At 35.4% G+C, this 16,829-nt stretch overlaps 1 protein-coding gene across 4 annotated transcripts in view; it reads left to right on the top strand.

The window, feature by feature from the left end:
- The first annotated feature begins 16,208 nt into the window (after positions 1-16,208).
- LOC131062453 (transmembrane 9 superfamily member 2-like) overlaps positions 16,209-16,829 on the top strand; it is a 29,227-nt gene continuing 28,606 nt past the window's right edge. For 2 of the 4 annotated variants that reach the window (XM_059209690.1, XM_059209693.1), the window contains exon 1: positions 16,211-16,512. In XM_059209690.1, coding sequence (XP_059065673.1) covers positions 16,361-16,512 — 152 coding nt within the window. In that variant the 5' untranslated portion in view covers positions 16,211-16,360. Of the gene's footprint in view, positions 16,513-16,829 lie in introns of all 4 variants that reach the window. The other 2 variants (XM_059209691.1, XM_059209692.1) reach the window with 2 other exon arrangements.

The raw sequence follows: 16,829 nt of genomic DNA on the forward strand, positions 1-16,829 counted from the left end.
ATGTCCCAAAATCCATAGCTATTCCTCCATCCAAATCTCACAATCTGAGATCCATTTTTCCTCCATCGGTCCATCACCCCTCAAGGTGTGTGCCAATGTTGATCTTGCCTTCATTTCCATCCACTGAAGCCCAATTCTTCCAATACCCTACCTATTATCCAATGCATATTTTCCATCCTTCCATCCCTTTGATCCCATCCTTTGCATAAATCCTTGCCTTATTTTCATCTCATTTTCCATGTCCTTATCCTACCAACGTCTTTGAGCATCCTTTTAAAGGTCATGGTCCATTTTTTTCAAGGTTACTATCCAAACAAAAAGATGCTTGAGTCCTTCTTCCATCCTCTATCATGTGTCTATCTTCTATGGAAAATGTCAAAAAAAAAAAAAGTGAAAAAAAAGAGAAAAAAAGACAAAAGAAAAAAAAAGTAAAGAAAAATAATTCGTCCACTGGTGAAAACCTGGCAAACAGGCACCTTGGGCAAGTACCGTGATAAAAACCTGGCAAACAAGCGTCATGCGTAATTTATGAACTTCTTGCACACCACACTTGGGGGCAGGTTTTATCCTATCATATCCGTTTGTCCTTCATTGTTCCATTATCCTATCGAACCCCTGTCATTACCCTCCATTATCCTATTATCCCTCATGTCCATTTTCCCTTTCCATCTTTGATCTTTACAAGGCCGAGGATCTTCATGAGCATCATGCATCTTGTTTGTAGCTTTTAGTCTATCATAGCTTTTGGTCATTTATCCATTTGCTTATTACAACCTTTCATCCATATTCCCTAGCTTATTGCAACTTTCTGCCACTATCCCGTATCCTATCCCGACCTTCAATCCATGTCCCTTATCCATTCTTGGTCTTGCTCATCCTATCCATATCTTATCACTATCCATACACTCTTTTTCATTTCTTGATCTTGATCTGACATAAGGACACAAAATTTAAACATGGTTTCAAAAACCTCTTGACATGTCCCTCATGCCATGTCATTGCTTTACATTGTCATATCCAGTCTCTTGTCCCATCACGCCATAGCCCTTGAAAATTGCATCCATATTGTCTCCATAATAAAAGGCCTTTGTCTTCCCTCTATCCACCAACATTTTAGCAAGCCTATTTATTCACCTGTCATATTCCTTGCCTTTCTAGACACTGGGGCCAAAAACAAAAAAAAGTTGAAAAAGTCCTGAGCAAATCTCTAAAAAAAATTGAATAATGTCTTGAAAAAATCCAAAAAAATCCAACACTATCCTGGAATACTCAAAGCGTGATTGATTCGACAAAGTGACATAGGAGAAATGTTAATGCGATGCAAAAACCCTAAAATAAGGCAATGCGCAAATGTTAAAGTATGACTCCGCAAGCGTTGACCATTTTTAGGTGTCTACATTTTTCCCCTCTTTGAGACAATGCGATTTTAAGCTTTGTTTCAAAGAACAATGATGAAAATGCCCCAGACACTAATAATGACATATGCATGCCCCCTCGAGGAATTGGCCGGAAAAATGTGTTATGACTTATGTTATTTTCCATGTATGGATGACTTATGCACTATTTATGTACCATTGTGGAACATGTATGGATGTATTTTTTTTAATGTGTTTTCGATGCATTTATAATAGGAAATGGATAAAATACTTGATATGATGTTTTATTTAATGCAAATGTACTAACCAAATGGATGCAGGATGCAGCATATGTTTTTGGAGATCGAAGCACTAGACCGAACTGACTATCCGAACTGACAGAAGAAATGTTAGGAAGAAGAAATGAAACAGAGGACAGTTAGAGATGAAGAAAAACTTGCTTTCAGTAATGCACTTTGTAGGTGAGAACCTTTATTTTAATGTAGCAAAATGGATGCGTAGCATCATGGCATTGAAGGCCAGAGCTGAAATGCAACCCTTTTTGCAAAAGACAGACACATCACAGACAAACAACAATCACAACCAAAAAGAAAAGGACCATGATCCATCCCGATCACTCTAAATCACTTACTGACATCATCGAGCAACATAGGAACATGATCGAAGCCAAAGATAAATCAGTAAAAAGATAAGATGCACAAATTCCAACAAATCAAACAAACATCTTGATCTTCATTGTCAAAAGTTGAAAGTGTTGATAGGACGATCATGCTGTCTGGTTTCAGGACATGCGGTACCCCGTCTAAGATAGGACACGGTCTGGTTTCAAGTATACCACACCCTGTATAAGACCCATGATAGTAGAGACAAGGACAAATGATATTGATGGTAACGTTCGATTGATATGACAATTGTGATCAGTTTGAATGTCTGGTTTGATTGAAAAAGTTCATCTGTTTATGCATGATTTCATTAAAGCACAGTGTGTGATTCCGAGTCATTGGATGTATACTCGGTGATCTGTCTTATGCACAAAGGGGATATTGTTTGTTATGCTTGACTTTTTAGGGATTTTTTTAGGACATTATTTGATTTTTTTATGATTATTTCAGGACATTATTTGATTTTTTAGAGATTTTTTTCAAGACATTTTTCAATTTTTTTTGAATTATTTCAAGACATTTTTCAATTTTTTTGAATTATTTCAAGACATTTTTCAATTTTTTTGAATTATTTCAAGACATTTTTCAATTTTTTTGAATTATTTCAAGACATTTTTCAATTTTTTTCTGAATTATTTCAGGACATTTTTCAATTTTTTATGATTTTGCCCCCAGTGTCTAGCAAGGCAAGGAATATGACAGGTGAATAAATAGGCTTTCTGAAATGTTGGTGGATAGAGGGAAGACAAAGGCCTTTTATCATGGAGACAATACGGATGCAATTTCCAAGGGCTATTGCGTGATGGGACAAGAGACTGGATATGACAATGGAAAGCAGGAACATGGCATGAGGGACATGTCAAGAGGTTTTTGAAACTATGTTTAAATTTTGCGTCCTTATGTCAGATCAAGATCAAGGAATGAAACAGAGTGTATGGATAGTGATAAGAGATGGATAGGATAAGCAAGACCAAGAGTGGATAAGGGACATGGACTGAAGGTCGGGGTAGGCTAAGGGATAGTGGCAGAAAGTTGCAATAAGTTAGGGAATATGGATGAAAGGGTATAATAAGCAAATGGATAAATGACCAAAAGCTATGATGGACTAAAAGATGAAAACAAGATGCATGATGCTCATGAAGATCCTCAGCCTTGTCAAGATCAAAGGTGGAAAGGGAAAATGGACATGAGGGATAATAGGATAATGGAAGGTAATGACAGGGGTTCGATAGGATAATGGAACAATGAAGGACAAAAGGATATGATAGGATAAAACCTGCCCCCAAGTGTGGTGTGCAAGAAGTTCATAAATTACACATGACGCCTGTTTGCCAGGTTTTTATCACGGTACTTGCCCAAGGTGCCTGTTTGCCAGGTTTTCACTAGTGGACGAATTATTTTTCTTTACTTTTTTTTTCTTTTGTCTTTTTTTCTCTTTTTTTTCACTTTTTTTTTTTTTTGACATTTTCCATAGAAGATAGACACATGATAGAGGATGGAAGAAGGACTTAAGCATCTTTTTGTTTAGATAGTAACCTTGAAAAAAATGGACCATGACCTTTAAAAGGATGCTCAAAGACGTTGGTAGGATAAGGACATGGAAAATGAGATGAAACTAAGGCAAGGATTTATGCAAAGGATGGGATCAAAGGGATGGAAGGATGGAAAATATGCATTGGATAATAGGTAGGGTATTGGAAGAATTGGGCTTCAGTGGATGGAAATGAAGACAAGATCAACATTGGCACACACCTTGAGGGGTGATGGACCGATGGAGGAAAAATGGATCTCAGATTGTGAGATTTGGATGGAGGAATAGCTATGGATTTTGGGACATAAGGGCCCAAAATGGATGAAGAAGGTGGTGGAGGAACAAATTTGAGAGGTTTGGATGGAGGAATAGCAATTTTGGATGCCAAGTTGATTGTTTCTTTAGGCTTTTGTGCTTCAAGAAGCTGCTTAGGGATCCACATGGTTTTTGATTTTTCATGCTTTTGTGGTTCCTTGGAGTGAATTGCTTGCACAAGGGATTTAGGAACCCATATACATTTTGACTTTGCTTTATTTTGCTCAGTGGGCCTTTGTGGCCTTTTGGATATATTTTTTTCTTTATAGATCATATTGTTCTTTGTTTTGACATGTCGATTATATTGGACATGTTGATCCTTGAATACATGTGGACTTTTAGACTTATGAATTTTATACTTGGCATCCAAATTGCTTGGAGGGGGAAAGGAATGCATGATGGATATGAATGAAATGGAGTTCTTTTGGTTTGATGAAATTTGCTCAAGGATGTGTGCCTTTGCTGACCTTGCATAGAGGACAAAGGGATATAAGGACCTAAGATGGATGGAAGGTATGATGGGGAAGGGATATGTTTTGATTTTGATGGAGGGATACCAACGTCTTGAGAGTGAGTTGTGTAGACATGACCCTGAAGATCTTCTTTGATATGGAGGGATTCTTGCTTATGAAGGTCTACTCCTTTGCCTTTATGAATATCTTGACTTGTAGGATACTCTTTTCTTTGGGAAGAAGACACGAGTCCATTATGAGGTGGATATGATATGAGAGAAATAATGAGATCTTGAAGTGGATCAGATTGCACCAAAGTGGAAGAACCCATTATGCATGTCGAGGGTTCATGAACATCTTGCACTGACACGTTAGAATCATGAAGAGGATTAGGATCATGTGGGGGACTAGGATTGTGTAGTGGACATGGTTCAATGACAGGCTCTTCAAGATATGGAATGGGAGGAATAATGGGATCATCAAAAGAAATACGATCTTGGAGTGTATATGGAGCATTAAGACAAGGAGATGGAGGAACAAAAGGATCTTGTGGAGGATTTAAAGGAATAATTTGATCTTGACAAGGAGGAAGATCATTGGAATCCTCTTTAAAGGTGCTTTTCTCTTGACTTTCAATGGGATCATCATAAAGGATGGAAAGGATATCTTGATCTTTCTCAGGAAGTGGAATGTCAATGGGATTTGAAAGGACAATGTGTTCATGAAATGGAAGGGGATCGTTTGGGATTGGATGAACTGGGATATCTTGATCTTTCTCAGAGAATGGAGTGTCAATAGGACTTTGGATAGGATGGACAAGAATAGGGGAATCATCATGAGTGTCTGGGAAGATGAGATCTTGGTCAACAATTGGATGGGATGATAAGGTTTCAAGATCTTGATCTTGATCTTCTTTAGGACTCATTTCTTCATGCTCTAATTTATCCTCTTGACATGGGGTGGGACTTTGGATATGCATGGAGGATTCTGACAAGGAATCAATGTTTTGGCATGAAGGAAATGCACTTTGAACATTTGTGATGGATTCTGGCAAGGAATCAATGCTTGAACATGAGGAAGAGGGACTTTGAATGGGGTCCTCTAAAACAGGTAATGGCAATAAAGTGCATGGTTGCATTGGGTCTTGTATTTCTGAAACATGACAAGGATGTGCATCATGAATTGGATTATCTTGGCAATCAATTATGGATAGCCCTTGGCTAATTGCATCCTTGGGTGTATTATTTGATGAGGACAATATGGAAGGTTCTTGTGAAACTTCTAGAGGTGTAGGGATAGATGCCACTAGAGAGTCAATTTGCTTGTGGGGGGATGAGGCATTGCTAGACATAAGTGTATTATCTTGATCTTCTTCAAAGAACTCACTTGGTAGATTCCTTAAGAGCTTTGCAATAAAGCCACCTTTCTTTCTAGGTTTTGACATGATTGGATCTGGAATTTGAACTTGTTTTTGGTTTGATGTCATGTTTTGATATTGGACTTGGTTCAATTGTTCTGACATGTTTGAAACTTGGCTTGGTGTGTGCTGCAACCTTTGTTTTTGAATGTTTGGTTGTGGTTGTTGACATTGATATGTTGATTGAACTTGTTGATATTCCACCATTGGTTGAACTATTTGTGGACATTGTATAGTTGGTTGGACATATTATTGAAATTGGACCATTGGTTGTATTGGTTGTATATGTTGAACAATTGGTTGAACCATTGGTTGTATTGGTTGAAAATCTAATTGATAGTAAACACCTTCTTGTTCTTGTTGTGGAGGCACATAATGTTGAAATTGATGTTGTCTCCTTTCTTGAGATTGTTTCATCATCTCTATTTGGGAGAGGAGAGCTGGTATGTTTGATCGTTCAAGAAGAGATCTTACATCAATTGGCTCAATCTTTGGATTTCAACCTGGAAATTTTTGAAACATTTTGGACATTTGTGATCTATTCTTCTCAATGTTTTTCACTCTTTGTTCCAATAGCTCCTCTTCTTGAGCTAGTTTCTCCTCTAGTTTTTGTATTTGGAGACTTGTTTCATCATAAAAAGTTTGATCGATATTGCCTTGTTGTTGGGATGGATATAACTGTGTTTGCATTGTCGGTTGATATGTCAAACTTTGTTGCATCATTGGTGCTTGGAACCTTGTTTCAATAGACATGTCACTATGCAAATGCAATATTTTTGGAATTTTTTTAAGGATGATGTATGATATGCAACTAAATGCAAACTAAATAGATGAAAATGCAACCTATGGCAAGAATGCAATCTATGTTTTTTGTTGTTTTTTGAGATTTTGACCAACTTTTGAAATGCAAATCTAAAAAGAGACCCTTAGGAAATTGAAATGATGTCTAGACCTCAAAGGATAAAAGGACCAAGTGACAAAAGGACAAAATGACAATGTCTCCCCTATATGCTTGGATACTAAGCTAGGTTTGAACAAATGACATTGATGACAAAAAGAGAAAAGGTTTGATAAGGTCTAGACCTCCTAACAATGACTTAGGGTTTATCAAAGATTTGGATTACTCAAGTATGACAAAACCTAGTTTTGACACTATATGCTAAGGGACAATTACTATGCAAATGACCCTAATATGATATGATAATGACCTAAACTTAATGAAGAGACCCAGGGTATGCAAATATGAATGTATGACAATGGTATTACTCTAATGCAAGAGGACACATGCAAATGGATGACTCTTATTTATATGCAAAGGAGTATGACCTAGATGAAACTTAACCTTGATAGTCAACAATGACTTTGCAACATGCAAACCTAAGATGAACCTAAATCTGAGTGACATGAATGTTGAGACAAGATTTTGAACAATGTTTGACAACCATGTTTGAAGATGTGTTTTGAACCTTGTTGAATGAAATGTTCCTGTGTTTAACCTTGTTTTGAATCAATTTGTCTTGTTTTTGAAATGAGATGCAATTCAACTTTTGACAAGTAAAGAAGACAAGATATTTCAACTTAGACTCAAGACAATCATGCTCATTCACACAGTTCTTATGGTAGGCAAGGACATTAGGTACTTGAGAGGTAGACTCGTTATGGGATTCAAGGAGAATACATAGATGCTTGACCCCATGGGCTCCCCTCCATGGCACTCACTTCTCAGGGCAGCCAAGCATCAGTCCCCATGGAAATCTCCCCATGGCGAACTTAGTATCTCTTCCAAGTATCCGCACTTGTCCTTCTCAAGCAACTAGAAGGATTTTTGGCCTCTAAAAACAAGGTGTTTAGTCAGGATTTCTGTTAAGTGTTACTCCTTGATGTCACGCAAGCTTGATTGAGACATTAAGCCCACCAAGATACCAAACAAATGTAGTCGCGCAAGCACGATTTAGACCAAGAGGCCCTACTTAGATGTTGATATGAGAAAGAGTTCAAGGGTCATCACTTCCCAAGTAACTGCAATTCCCACGTAACCCTTCCTTCAAAGCTTTTGCTCATCAGGTATTTGTTTATAGTGAGTTAGAATGCCAAGGTATTCTAGTCGTACTCACTTTGGGTCGTTCCCTTCTCACGATTATCACTTGCTTGCAAAAGCAAATGGTCGGGAAGGCAGGCCCTCTAAAGGTGACACACAATCAAAGACATGAGCATGCTATCAAAGATCTGGATTTTTTATCACCCTAAGAAGGATGAGAGCATACTCTCCTACTCCAATGTCAAACTCAACAATCAAATCAAACATAGATTCATTCCATCCTATTTAAAAATCACTAGGTGCCTAAAAATTAATTGCAAACACAAAGTTTAGTTGTAGTCCAAGGCAACCTGCAAAACCCAAGTCAGAAGTTTGATATGCTTAGTCTTTGACTATCGAATCTGCATAACACATGTTAGTAGTTTCATTTTTTATCTTTTCCATGCGTATGCCAAGGTTCTACATAGAGAATCAGTACCAAAAACCAAAAAGCAGGAAACAAAATGCAAAATAAACAATTTTCAAGTAAAACACTGCTTTCTTTTTACCTCTGTTTCTGGACTTTACACAGGCGCAGAACTCATGACACAGGCACAAAATGTCTTTAACATAGGCGCAAGTTGCTTGACATAGGCGCAGGTTATCTCACACAGGCGCATAAGTCCCCAGAAAGCCCTGCATTACCCTATTTTTGGGTTTTTGGCCTGCAAATCAACTCAAAAAGCACTCAAGACATGATTAGAGGGTTAGTTCACGTCGGGTTCACCAATTAATGTAGCTAGGAAATTGAGGATCATCAAAGCATATCAATATTAGTAATAGCTCAATCACGAAAACTAAAATGCAATGATCTATCCTAAACACACTCAATAAAGACATGAAAATGAAACATTCAAAACTAAAGACTATGCAAACCAAATGTAGATCCAAATGCTTCCTTCATGCGGCTCCATTGTCCTTCTTTCTTCTCCAAATAGCTTTGTTGTGGGTCTCATCTACTAGTGCATGATCATGAAATGAAAGCAAGTAGACAAGATGATTGCTCAAGAATACTCGAAGCGTGATTGATTCGACAAAGTAATTCAAAACAAGCGATTATTCTCATTAGCCAAGATTGAAGAAATTCATCCAATTTATAGACAAATTGGAGAGATGATCAAATTAGCATGATTCAATTCAAATGGAAATTGCAAATCAATTATGTCAATTATGACAAATTATGCACTTTCTATGCAAAATTGATTGATTGATAATTTATGACAAATTATGACAAACTTCTATGTCAAAAATTGATTGATTGTCAATTATGACAAATTATGACAAATTGACATGTCATTCCCATGAAATTAGGAGAGAAATAGGAGGAAATTGAAATTAAGAATTTAGAAAATTAGAAAATTAGAAAAAGGGGAATTAAGAAATTAGGAATTAAGAAATTGATGAAAATTAGAAAATTAGGTAAATCAATTAATAATTTGTCATTTATTAATTAATTCACAAAAAGAGGAATAATTAGCCAATTAAATGAACATTTAATTGTGACAAGAAGACTTAGGATAAATAAGTAAATTATTTAACCTAGAGAGAGAAATGACAAACAAGGTTAAATGATTAAATCATGAAACCTTAGAAGATGAATTAGGTCTTGATGAAAGATAATTGACTCGATCATGATTCCGATTAACAAAGGACCAATGTGATAAATGATTTGATTGATAAATGCGCCAATTGACGAGGAACAATGACAAATTGATCTAAATTGACATAATTGAGACAGACAACGTTCGATGGCGAATTAATCGCAAAATGACAAAAATGACAAGAGGACAAGTATCGATGACAAAATAGATTGCAAGACGACAGGATTGAAAATGACCACGATCAATGACAAATTGATCGCAAAATGACAAGATCGAACATGACAACGATCGATGACAAATCGATCGCAAAACAACAAGATTGAAAATGATAAGGATTGATGACAAAACGACAAGATTGATAAGAGGACAAAACCCTAATTAGGATTGACGATGGCCAAAGTGATGACAAATGAGCACGCACATTGATGCGATAGGATAAGATCGATCAAAATCATGATTGGAGAGTGTTGTCGACAAGACCAAATTTGAGAGTGAGACAAATGAAGAATGTAGAAGAATGACTGGATGCTCGCAAATGATAAAAACCAAGTGCGTGACATAGGAGAAATGTTAATGCGACGCAAAAACCCTAAAATAAGGCAATGCGCAAATGTTAAAGTATGACTCCGCAAGCGTTGACCATTTTTAGGTGTCTACAGAGATTATAGCTCCAAAGCCTCGGGATTATGATATCCTTATTAGGATGAATAATTCGATGCCACGATACCCCATTCTGGCTATAGAGGATCTTCAGGCTTTTGAAGCTTATAGCCCAATCATGAGCAGGAATTTTGTCTTCCTTTTATGACTCTTGCAAGTTAAAAAGCCTCCATGCGACAAATGGTTTATTAATTATCTCGAAGCTGAGAATATTACAGTGATCTCGGACGAGGTGCCAATTCCTCCCTCTCCTACCTCCCCCTCTTTAGTAAATCCAGAGAGCTCAGGAACCATGGACCCTCAAGGGCGGGGAAGGAAAGGATGAGGCTTCTACCGCAGAGGGGCCTTTTTACATTTCTGGTTCCTTTTTGTCTACCAGAGTAGCAGGCAAGGATATGTTGGATTGAAAGTTGGGTGTTTGTCTCGGGTTTACCCTTTTGTCACCTTTTTGACTCTCAAGGGGTTTTAGTCTAACTTTCATCTTATTTCAGACTTATATTTTAAAGACTTATGGAAGGTTAGTCAATATATGCTCTAGCTTTAGTTATGATTTTCTCTCTTTAGCTTGTTGATTTCTTCTTCTGGGTTTAGCTGATTATGTTTGTCATCTCAGCCTCCTGAAGTTCTTTTTGATAAAGCACTACTCTCTTAATATATATATATATATATATATATATGTTATATATATATATATATATGTTATATATATATATATATATGTATAGGTATATATATATACACACATATATATACATATATATATATATGTATATATATATATACCTATATATATATATATATATATATATATATATGTATATATATATATGTATGTATGTATGTATATATATGTATATATATATATATATATATATATATATATATATATATATAGTTATCTTCTTGTATACGAACTTCTATTGGCAATATTTTATTCTTAAGCATAGATGCTATTTCTTCTAAATGGAAGGTTTACAGTATTGGGGAGGATGACCGCCTCTGGCTTCACTTAGAGTTCTGTGAAGTATGGAAGGTTTCTCTCTTCTCTGTCTTCTTTACTGCTTTTTACATTTCTAGTTCCTTTTTGTCTACCAGAGTAGCAGGGAAGGATATGTTGGATTGAAAGTTGGGTGTTTGTCTCGGGTTTACCCTTTTGTCACCTTTTTGACTCTCAAGGGGTTTTAGTCTAACTTTCGTCTTATTTTAGACTTATATTTTAAAGACTTATTCTTTTTGATAAAGTACTGCTCTCTTAATTGTATGCTCACATTTATTTTGCTCTCTTAATTTATGGTTAAATTGGCTCCAGTAGTGTATATATATATATATATATATATATATATATATATATATATATATATATATATATATATATATATATATATATATATATATATATATATATATATATATATAGTTATCTTCTTGTATACGAACTTCTATTGGCAATATTTTATTCTTAAGCATATATGCTATTTCTTCTAAATGGAAGGTTTACAATATTGGGGAGGATGACCGCCTCTGGTTTCACTTAGAGTTCTGTGAAGTATGGAAGGTTTCTCTCTTCTCTTTGTCTTCTTTCTTGCTTTTGGTGCTTGTCTCTGTTTTGTGGGAGGCCGTCATTTTGAAATCTCTCTTTAGCATTTTAAATTAGGTATCTCTGTAAGGAGTGAGGTGATTTTTAGATCCTTTTGACAAAAGAGTATTCTCATCATGAAGCTCTTTTAGCTCTTGGCTAGATATGATAAAGCTTTGTTCTAGATGCTTTTATTCTCTTAATTTTATGCTTATACACACACACACACATATATATTTATATACACACACACACACACACACACACACACACACACACACACACACACACACACATATATATATATGGTCATCTTCTTGTATTCACACTTCTATTGACAGGATTTTTTCATAAGCAAAGATGTTTTTGTCTTTTGAAAGGAAGGTTTTTCGAATTGAGAAGGATGACCACTCCTGGTTTCACTTTTTTGAATAAGATCTGTGAAGGTTGGAAGGATCCTCTCGGTTTATTCCTTTTAGTGTTTTAAATTGGTGGACTATCTAGAAATAATTGTCTGACCAGTATTCTTAAAAGGTTTTGTCTCTGATTTTCATATCCATCAGTATCTCTACTAGGAGTGAGGTGAATTTTTGATCCTCCTGGCGACAGATTATGATAAAAATGTAGGCAATATATTGGATTTGAAGTTAGTTCTTTCAATTCTAAAGCTATTGACCTTTGGCGATTGTTCTGGTATAGGCTGGGCATTATGGATGGGGGTTTATTTATTGGCTAACATTTTTTGTAGTGATCTGTTGTATGGCAGGGATGAGGGTTTCTTGCAGGCATTGTCTCAACAAGATTAAGGGTTCGATACCCTCTGAGGGAAGTTGACATTAAAATAATCAAATAAGAAGTTATGTTTCAAGTTGTTGTCAATTTTTTATAAAATGTAATAATTGTAAACATTCTAACGTCGATCTTGGCTATAAGGTGTGATAAGGTTCTTATGCAGAATAGTGGAATGGTTTGATCCAAATCTGGCAAGATAAGAATTCAGGTTAGAGTTGTGTTTGGTCATCATTATCGAGGACATCATTATCAGTGAAGGGCTGAATCGCAACGCAAAGGAAATTTTGGACAATCTTTAAGAATTCTTTCAAATAGATTAACCTAGATGTGAATGATCTAGGGATTCATGTATCTTGTTCTTTATTATTAGCTTTCTGTAGCATTAGTTTTCTGATCCATTAATGGATCTGGGTTAGCCCAAAGGTTTTCTTCCCTCCATTCTTTCCTATCGGTACCCACACTAAATGGAGTTGTAATTATCATTTCTAATTAATAAAATCTCTCTGGCTTCGGCCTTTTACTGATCAAAAAATAAATAAATAAAATTATATATAAAATTTAATGTTAGCAGTGAAAAATTAAGATTTGGAATCTATTAAAGCTTTTTTGATTGAGGTGGTGATTCAAGATACTTCTCACTTAAGTTAGAAATTATTTGTCATGTTTCTTAAGCTATTTAAGGTAAGTCACAAAATTTACATTTTTGCAAAATTTATGAACCATACATCTCTTATTAGAAGATAATTTTTCCAAATAAAGTTCTAAATAGATATGAAAATTTGAAATCTAAATTAACAAAATATTGAATATCATAAAAGCTAAATTTTTTTACATTCTTGCAAAATTTATGAACCATACATCTCTTATTAGAAGATAATTTTTCCAAATAAAGTTCTAAATAGATATGAAAATTCAAAATCTAAATTAACAAAATATTGAATATCATAAAAGCTAAAAAATTGTGTTTTAAGGAGCATGATGATGCCAAATATTCTCCTAATTTTTTTAAGACTATTTCACATAACTATTGAAAATCCAAAAAGAACTATAAAATTTAATATCCCCCTTAAAATATTAAAAAGGTCTTGTAATTAAAATGTAAAACACATAATGTTGTAGCTTCACACTATTTAAATTTTTTGCATCTTATTGTAAATTATTTGAATTTTCAATAGGTATTTAATTGGCACAATGTTATATGTGTTTATTTGTTTCCCATTTTTATTTACTTCACTACTTTTAGTAGCCTACAAACTTTTTCAATTTAGTGATTTCCTTTACTAGACTACAAAATATATTGTGGCTCTCATTCTTTCATATGTCTTATGAGGATTTTTATATTACAATTATAAACCACAAATTAATGAATCTAATTTATTCTTCTTTAGATAACTTCAATTGAGATGCATAAAAAATTGTGACCAACACATAGCATACACTGTAACAATTCTTAAATCTTAAATTAGTCTGTTACATATGAATCCACTTAGAAATTTCTAATGGTAGACCCAAATTTATTTTAGCACCTTCCATAATACCACTAGACCAAAATAAATACAAAATTTTCATGGGCACTTAGATGTGCCCCTATGGTTATTTATATCTGTGTAAGACAAACATTCATCATTATTACAATAATACTCACTTGGAGCACAATTGTACACCTTAAAGTTTAGGTGACCTTTCTTGCACCTCGCATTTATCACAACTTGTTAAACACCAATAATTTCACACATCAAGTTTTCACACTCCATGAAGTTACATCTTTCTCAAAATATCAGAAAGTTCTTCTTATCAACCTTGGGGATCACAGTCTCTAGTCCTATTCCATTTTTAGGAAGGGGAAATTTATATTTCACATTTTGCAAGCAATACTACATTGGTTGGTTTGAAAGAAAAGAAATAAAAGGAAAAAACTTACCATTTTCAATTAGGTCAAAAAGTTCACGCCCTTGTCTATGCTTACATATTTTGCACACATCTACCAAGGTAGTTGCAACTGCAACATTTGACGAATTTCCTACCCTTTATCCTTTAACAAATTGCATACCCTATCACAAAGTTCCCATTTTGGCACAAGTAGGGAAGCTACAGGGAAAGGTTGTGAAGTTTGGATTTACACCTACCCATTGCATTTGCTTGAAAGTTCTTGAAACCTTTTCAACAAATCCATTTTATGTATATGTTACAATCATTACATTTGATATGGTCAGATTTCTTTGAGGCATTTGGTGATATTTTCAAGTCTAGAAAGATTTAAAAACAAAAAACATCTTCATATTATTACTTTTCCAGACCAAAATGAATTGATTTAATGAAATATCATCTAGTTAAATTTGAAATATACATAATCACAAATAATTTTTTTAGATTGCTTATTTCCATATTATTTAATCCCAAAATATGAACTATCATTTGTTTTAGTCTAAGTTAATTTATGCAATTTACTTAACTTGCTAGAGGATAGGAATTTTCCATCCGAACTAATTGGCAGGCACAGGTGGACTGCTTGGCAAGGTTAAAGTGAATAAAAAGTGCTAGCCAAGGTTTATCTGCATTAACACCAAAAATCACAATAAAGAAAAACATTATGCTAGAATAACATTATACATAAAGGGAAAGGGTATTCCTCGACCATAATAATTGGTAGGCGCAAGTGGGGTGTGTTGCCATGCCGGCCCATTGCCATGTGATAGTCAGAAAGAAGCAAAAAAAATGCCTTTATCACTGATCTACATCAGAGCGGAGACAATATCTTGGCTCCCCACAACCAACATTACATTGAATTCTATCCGGACTATAGAAGCCTTTAGCCGGAAAATTTGGTGGTCCTGATTTTATGTAGGAGATGCCATTAAAATATTTTTAGGTCAGAGTTAGAATTCTCTTTGTACAATACAGGGCATTGTTTGTGTTGGAAAAATGGGCAATCTTGATTTTACCTCTGGGATGATTGGTTTTGCTATTCAAATGGCGGTCAACCAAATTATTGACATTGTTGGTCGTAGGAAGGAGTTGGATTTCTCAAACATCTGCTCCATCAAATTCATTCCATTAATACGGAAATGCAGAAACACAGAAAGGCTTTAAACGTTGGCAGAGTAGATGCTCCACCTAACCCTCTTTTGTTGTCTGCTATTTGCTGGTTAATCGAATTGGATGACCTTCTTCAGAAGGATCTGATTTGGTCCAACATTGCACTGTACCATCTTTATAGCACTTCTTTATCGCTACGCAATGAGCAGAAAGATTAGTCGATTCATTTCAAATTCGGAAAAACATGTAGCTTCCACTCCTTCCATTGCCTTCCTCCAGCTTCACGAAGATGTGGCAAATCGGGAAGCACTTGAGCAGATCAGACAGACAATCGATTCTTTGAAGTGAAGAACTTGTGCACATCTGGAAACCCCTTGCCATCCACTTCTTCACCAGACTTCTGATTCAGAGTTGCACAAAGTTGTCTCGTTTCAGACTGGGCTTAACGAGCAAATGTTATATTGAAGTGGAAATGTGCGGTAAAGGATTGGGCATGAGAGATTTAAAAGTGAATTCAAACTTAACCGTAACCGTAGCAGCGACATTCACCGCGGAGGGTCGTCAGAGAGTCAGAGGAACACAACGGAAAACAGAACGGGAACGGAAAGGTTTAGAGGGCCCACATCGACACTGTAAGCGTCAACGCTTCGAGTGTGTTGGTTAAGCCGAGCCTGTCTCTATCTCTTTCCCTATCCCTTTATATCTCTCTATATTGTCCTTTGTCTATATCTCTCCCTCTCTCCCTCCATCCCTCCCTCTCACCCCATATTCTATCTCCTTGAATCTATCTCTCTCCCTCTATTCTCCCTCTTCTTTCAGTCTGTTTACCTATGTATCTCCTTCCATTCTGTTAGCGCCCAAAATCATGGCGGGAAGCGTGGATAAGTTGACCGCGATTTGGACGATAGTTATGGCAGTCATAAACGGAGTAAATCGTGGCGCCTCAGATCACAAATACAGCAAGGGAGATCAGGTGCCATTATATGCCAACAAAGTCGGCCCCTTCAATAATCCCACGTAACCTCCCTTTCCTCAATTGAACAGTCATTCACTTGTGTATTGGCATTTGAATGAATTTATCTTGGATTGCATGTTTTTGTAATTGAAATTGCTGAGAATTTCAGCAGTTTTTTAAAATTGTAGAGTAGGGTTAGAAAAAAATTTAAATTCTAGTAATAAATTTGGGGATAAATTTGCCGTCTAACTGTATATTTTATCTTCTTCTTTTTAAGGATTTATTAGTTATATTTATCTTTACAATTTGAAAAGAGTATAATTTGATAATTGTAAGAGATTTCAAGAGATCATTTTGTAGACATCTATAATGTTTTAAC

This window comes from Cryptomeria japonica, chromosome 8, assembly GCF_030272615.1.
Source record: "Cryptomeria japonica chromosome 8, Sugi_1.0, whole genome shotgun sequence".
NCBI lineage: Eukaryota > Viridiplantae > Streptophyta > Pinopsida > Cupressales > Cupressaceae > Cryptomeria > Cryptomeria japonica.